This window comes from Babesia bovis, chromosome 3, assembly GCF_000165395.2.
Source record: "Babesia bovis T2Bo chromosome 3, whole genome shotgun sequence".
Taxonomy (NCBI): domain Eukaryota; phylum Apicomplexa; class Aconoidasida; order Piroplasmida; family Babesiidae; genus Babesia; species Babesia bovis.
Genome location: NC_010575.1, coordinates 2,587,321 through 2,593,320, shown reverse-complemented (window position 1 = coordinate 2,593,320; position 6,000 = coordinate 2,587,321). Strand labels below are relative to the sequence as shown.

The 6,000-nt window shown below is 43.4% G+C and overlaps 4 protein-coding genes across 4 annotated transcripts; all 4 read right to left on the bottom strand.

The window, feature by feature from the left end:
- Positions 1 to 1,467: 1,467 nt before the first annotated feature.
- Positions 1,468 to 2,124, bottom strand: BBOV_III011985 (putative integral membrane protein). The gene has a single exon (XM_051767501.1). It carries the CDS (start codon positions 2,014 to 2,016, stop codon positions 1,537 to 1,539), a length of 480 nt encoding a protein of 159 aa, XP_051623770.1. The 5' UTR covers positions 2,017 to 2,124; the 3' UTR covers positions 1,468 to 1,536.
- A 79-nt stretch (positions 2,125 to 2,203) lies between these two features.
- Positions 2,204 to 3,435, bottom strand: BBOV_III011980 (putative integral membrane protein). The gene has a single exon (XM_001612268.2). It carries the CDS (start codon positions 3,374 to 3,376, stop codon positions 2,273 to 2,275), a length of 1,104 nt encoding a protein of 367 aa, XP_001612318.1. The 5' UTR covers positions 3,377 to 3,435; the 3' UTR covers positions 2,204 to 2,272.
- Positions 3,436 to 3,691: 256 nt separating this feature from the next.
- On the bottom strand, positions 3,692 to 4,697 carry BBOV_III011970 (variant erythrocyte surface antigen-1 beta subunit). Its single transcript, XM_001612267.2, has 2 exons — positions 4,578 to 4,697; positions 3,692 to 4,266 (listed from the first exon to the last, which is right to left on the bottom strand). The coding sequence occupies exons 1-2, from the start codon at positions 4,650 to 4,652 to the stop codon at positions 3,766 to 3,768; spliced, it is 576 nt and encodes a 191-aa protein (XP_001612317.1). The 5' UTR covers positions 4,653 to 4,697; the 3' UTR covers positions 3,692 to 3,765.
- Positions 4,698 to 4,898: 201 nt separating this feature from the next.
- Positions 4,899 to 5,605, bottom strand: BBOV_III011960 (SmORF protein). The gene has a single exon (XM_001612266.2). It carries the CDS (start codon positions 5,520 to 5,522, stop codon positions 4,959 to 4,961), a length of 564 nt encoding a protein of 187 aa, XP_001612316.1. The 5' UTR covers positions 5,523 to 5,605; the 3' UTR covers positions 4,899 to 4,958.
- Positions 5,606 to 6,000: the final 395 nt, after the last annotated feature.

The following is a 6,000-nucleotide window of genomic DNA, read 5'->3' as shown; positions in this document are numbered from 1 at the left end:
CCTAAACCCTAAACCCTAAACCCTAAACCCTAAACCCTAAAACCCTAAACCCTAAACCCTAAACCCTAAACCCTAAACCCTAAACCCTAAACCCTAAACCCTAAACCCTAAACCCTAAACCCTAAACCCTAAACCCTAAACCCTAAACCCTAAACCCTAAACCCTAAACCCTAAACCCTAAACCCTAAACCCTAAACCCTAAACCCTAAACCCTAAACCCTAAACCCTAAACCCTAAACCCTAAACCCTAAACCCTAAACCCTAAACCCTAAACCCTAAACCCTAAACCCTAAACCCTAAACCCTAAAACCCTAAACCCTAAACCCTAAACCCTAAAACCCTAAACCCTAAAACCCTAAACCCTAAAACCCTAAACCCTAAACCCTAAACCCTAAACCCTAAAACCCTAAACCCTAAACCCTAAACCCTAAACCCTAAACCCTAAACCCTAAACCCTAAACCCTAAACCCTAAAACCCTAAACCCTAAACCCTAAACCCTAAACCCTAAACCCTAAACCCTAAACCCTAAACCCTAAACCCTAAACCCTAAACCCTAAAACCCTAAACCCTAAACCCTAAACCCTAAACCCTAAACCCTAAACCCTAAACCCTAAACCCTAAACCCTAAACCCTAAACCCTAAACCCTAAACCCTAAACCCTAAAACCCTAAACCCTAAAACCCTAAACCCTAAAACCCTAAACCCTAAAACCCTAAACCCTAAACCCTAAACCCTAAACCCTAAACCCTAAAACCGTTACATCTCTTACCCATATGCACCATCTACCCCCCTTGTATTTCACCTTTATATTCGTTGCACCCCATAAAAACCACTCTGCATAAACCCTAATATCCCCAGATGTGATGTGCCCAACAATTATACTCACCCCAGGAACACCACATGACTTCAACCCCATGTGAGTCATAGTCCATTACTCTATCTACCCCATATCACCACTACCATTCACCCTATGAACCCTCGGTGGACTACCTACTAACATACCAGGTGTTCCACATATGGTAGTAACCCTGTGGATATCGTAGTAACCTATGGCACTCTATAGCCTGGCGTTTTCTATCTCTCCTAGCAGTTATCACACTGGTAAACAAGATATCCTATACAGATGTATAGTAATATTGAGTGATACAGCATATAAACCGTGAGACTTCATTGTCTACAACGCTACCACTGTACTACTGCTATATTCCGGACATTACTTGCCACTAGTTGATATGTATGCATATCTCCTTAACATCCTCATTATGCTATCAAGATCATCATATACATATAATATGAAAATAGTACTATTCAATGTAGCATCTGTATAACATTACAGTAGTCCTATTCATAGCAATAGATATACTCTATGGGATATACATGTAATGATTCATGCTACCTTTTTACCTATCCTGTACAATAGATACTCAATGCTTCTAGGAAGCACTGTCTATATAAGACTGCAGTATGACTCTAGCATATTAAATATATGTCGTTTGTACTGCACATATTTAACAATACACCCTAAATGCTGTTCATTAATCCAGCTTTGTCCCGTTCATATTCTTTGTAGCACCTCCACACCACCCTGACCAAGATTTAGGGTTAAATAACTTGAAAAACAGACGTCCTATGAAATATATTATGATGATAACAATCGCCGCTGGCACCCCTAACGTCATTGTTGCCATTATGAACATCAGCCCAAATAAAACTACATACGCATTCCATTCAAAATGTCCATTTTCGTCTAGTATAGCATACTCTATAGCCCATTCTTTTAGTTTCTGTTTCCACCCCTTTGGACTCTCCTTGTTCTTTGCCACTTCATCACTACTGTTAGCTTCCACTACCACTACTTCCTCCGGATCATCACCTTGAGTCACCGTCTCTGCCATGGCCCATGTAGTACCGTGGTAGTGGCCAGTCACTGGGCTCAGTGAGTCCAGTCTGGTATGTCTCCAGTCCAGTGGCCATAGGGCACCCAGGGCTACCACTAGGACTGGGTAGACCAACATGGTTACTATGGTAGTGATACAGTGGTAGGGAGTGGTGGAATGGTAGAGTAGTAGTACTGGACTGGAAGTGTAGTATTGCTCTACAATACTGCTATGGAATGTCTATTATGGTATAACGTAAGTGATATCTTAGTAATACAGTCTATAACATACCTAGTAGATATTAGGCATCTAGAATGACTGTTCCAGTTCATATTGGGCTATCCCAAGTTGGGGCGTGAAATGTAACTGGGTGGTACTTGTTGCACTGACAGTACTATTCCTCTGCGATATCAGTGTCTGGTGTAGTGTTCTCAGCAGTGTCAGTAGCCTTGAGACCCTTTTTCTTTGGGAGGCACCATGTAAGTAGACCACATCGGTATGCATACCACAGTGTCGGTATCATTAGTAGTAGTGAGTAGCCGATCAAGGTGTATTGCACATGTCCATCATCGAGTTCTCCGGAGTATGTCACCACTATCGCTACCAGAGTTATCAGTAGTACCACTGCCAGTACCCCGAAGCACAGGTATTGCTTGGGCCAGTAGAATACACGTTTATACTCCAGGCAATACCAGGTAATTCCTAGGGCAAGTAGATGGACTGCTAGGAGAGAGTATCCTGCAGCTTTAATTTGTTTTCTATTGGACCCCTTAGTACTAGCCATTACTGCCACCAACGAAGCCACTGCCATTGCAAATGTCAAAAGTGTAACAACCTCCGGTACCGTATAGGGTAACTTCATTATAGTATTCCAGATAACTGCCATGGTATAGCACTGCGTAATAGGTACTAATGTTTTATCAAGATGACTTATAATCAGAAGATCGATCCGCCCTTCAGCTCCATAGGTGCGAGTATCGTACCGTAGCAATGCAGCTGTCATTGCCAGTACTATGAGAACCACTAGTACTACTACTATTGCACTACCGTAGCAAATGTACTGGCTTTTACAGCATGGTCTACAGAATAGGTTACACTTCCACCCACAAAACAGGGTACCACCCAGTATACCCAGTATTGCCACTAGTACCCCCGTGATGCCGTAAATGGGATATAACGAATCGCCTAATAAAAACTCAAAGAGATTAAACTCCTGTAGTTCCCGTTGCTCTAGTACTACCGCAACTATCTGCAATACCACTAGCAGTACCAATAGTACCCAATGGTACCAGGTCATTGGGGAGACCAGGTACCCAGCCTTCTTGCATTGCCATAGACATATCCCTAGCAAAACAGTAGAAAGTGTAGTAGTAGAAGGTAGTACAGGACTAGTGCTGTATTCACGTAGCAGGGACACCAAGAAACCCAGTGCCTGAAGCCATAGGGATAGCCATAGAAGTACTAGTACTATGGTAGTACAGGTACTAGTATCCATCATGCGATAGGAATCCGCAAAGTAGTACTTAGTAGTAGCTAATTAGTTACGAATTTCTGGGATTCCATGGTAGTACTAGGGTGGTACTCAACGGTACCAAGTAGTGGTGATCTGGTTAGCCCAGGTATCGTAACCTGGAGAGACCTCTAGGAGGCCTTTCTAGGGGACAGACACCCCGCACCGAGTGTGGGGAATTGGAAGCTTTTGTATGGTATAATAAAGGGGGAGTAATGTAGTGGTGGTGTAGAGGGTAGTCATGTGGGGTGGTGGTAGTGTATAGGGCTGTGATGTGGTGGTGTATAGGGTAGTGCTGTAGTGGTACTCAATAGTACCACATAATTGCCATCACAAGCAATAAACTGCTGATCTTCTTACATGCATTAATAGCATCACTACCCTAGGCAGTACTTACCTGGAGGACTCCCATTCAACCTCTCCAGGTCATAGCCCATGGCCGCCATGAATGAGCCGAGACCAACATTATCCTTTCCACTGGGCTCTATTTTGTGCAAACTACTATCCTTCCACCTGCTATCACCTGTTAGGAACCCCAACTGACTGAGTCCACTCCATATGAGACATACCGACCCTAGGAAAATACGGGCCAGGAGGTGGACTTGATCTGGCTTGTCCGAGATGGTGGGCCAGTAGCATTCTGTAGGGGGACCCGGGGGACTAGGTTGACCATTTGGTCTCTGGTAAGCCGATTGGTAGCACTTGTTTTTACCACTAGGACCACACGTGGTACAGTCATGACAAGGAGTGCCAGGAGCACCGGTACAACACCCGGCAACACCACTAGTACTACATGTACACTTCCTTCCTATCCCATCAGTTCCTTTAAGACAACACTCATCTCCTTTTTCTTGCCACCCAACCCACTTCTGCAGTCCCTGTGCCAAGTGGTCTATCAGTGTCTCTATGACTTCGTTAAGCCTTTTACAATAGCCCGAATAGCTACTACTTTAATAATAAATTTTCAGCAAAAGTGCTACTAAATCTGTATGAAACTTTGACTAACTTTGCTACTAATCTTGCAAAGAAACCTCTAATGAACATCCACTACACTTGCTCCTACACTCTCACCAGCAGTATCACTAGTCTACCCACCACTATATACACTTTCCCCGCACAAAGGCCTGTTTAGTGGGGGCACTATATATGTTAGAGTTACCCTGGTGGGGTTTTCAGGATGCTAGGGTACCCCCTCCAAGATGGGGCACTGGATAGGGGGTTGAATGGTAATACTGGCAGTTGATAGGCACTGATCTGTGACCATCACAGTACATAGTCCAATTAGCAAGCATTAGCCAATTCACTTCCAGGACTCCTGTCGTTATTACTGTGGATACCCTAATAGAGGTAGTGATATCTACTAGTGTAGAGGGTGATGTACAGGGTAGTGTATACTTGGGGGTAGTGATATCACTGGGTACTACGGGTATCTACAAAGTCTATTGAATGCGATAGGCCGAAAAATATTCATCGTTGTAATTACTCGCAGATGTAGCTATTGTAAGACATTAGGATAATTGTATCTCCATTTAGCTATGCGAAGGTTTGTATTTTGAATTGAACTATAATGTTAAAATAGACGCAAAAACCTCTGCATTCTCTCACTGTAGGAGAAAAAACCCCTAATACGTCTTTCTGTTGCTGGAGATATCGGTTCATTACAGTCCAGTGGTACCTTTTCCGCCAAATAAGCTGGTATCGCATAACGTAGAGCGGCTCTGTTTATGGGCTTGGATTCCAGGTACCATTCAACGGAACGCACTGAAAAAAACTCCCTAATTTCTTTTTCCACCAAAGGATCTATTGGATCATTACAGTCCTTTGGTACGGCATTATACAAATGCCACGGTAGCTTGTCACGAAGATATTTCCTATTTTGGGGCTTGGGCAACAGATACCACTCAACAGAGTACTTGGGTGGATTTACAATATCAGCATGTTTGGGGGTGTCAATTCTAGTTGGTTCCGGTACTTCTACAAGTTCAGTGGCCTGTTCCTTTTCCTTGCTGCAGACTCCTTTGTCCAATCCTTCTTGCGTGGATTGTTCCTGGGCTACCTCAGTAGAAGTGACAGTGGCAGAGAACCCCAATGCCCCCACCAGACAGACTTTCCATAGCATGTTGAAGGCTACCATCTTAGTAAAGTTAGTAGAAAGTGAGATTCCTAACTGTTGGAATCATAGTTGTTGTCCTGCCCCCCATGAAGAGTACTGGTTCCATGCATATTACATGCGTTTCTCAGGAATAGAGCTCTCTACAATACTTTTCAGTATATAATTGCTGTTAGGGACACTGGTGTGATATTGATGTGGAATGCGACAGGTTGATGCATTCCAGATATCGATACTACAACAGACCGCATAGCGATATAGACTAGACATGACAATATCATTACGACGGTTTCCATATAGTGATATGTTACATCTCTATTCTATGGCACTGTTGTATTTATTGGCCAAGTATTCTTCGTTATTCATAGGAGATTATTACAGTGTACTGGTGGTATACAAGTGCTGCGAGGCATGTATAGAGGTGGGTTCCGGTAGAGCGCTGTCTAATTTCAATAGTCTCCAGTAGTAGAAATCAATTAAAAAGCAATAAGGATGGCCACTC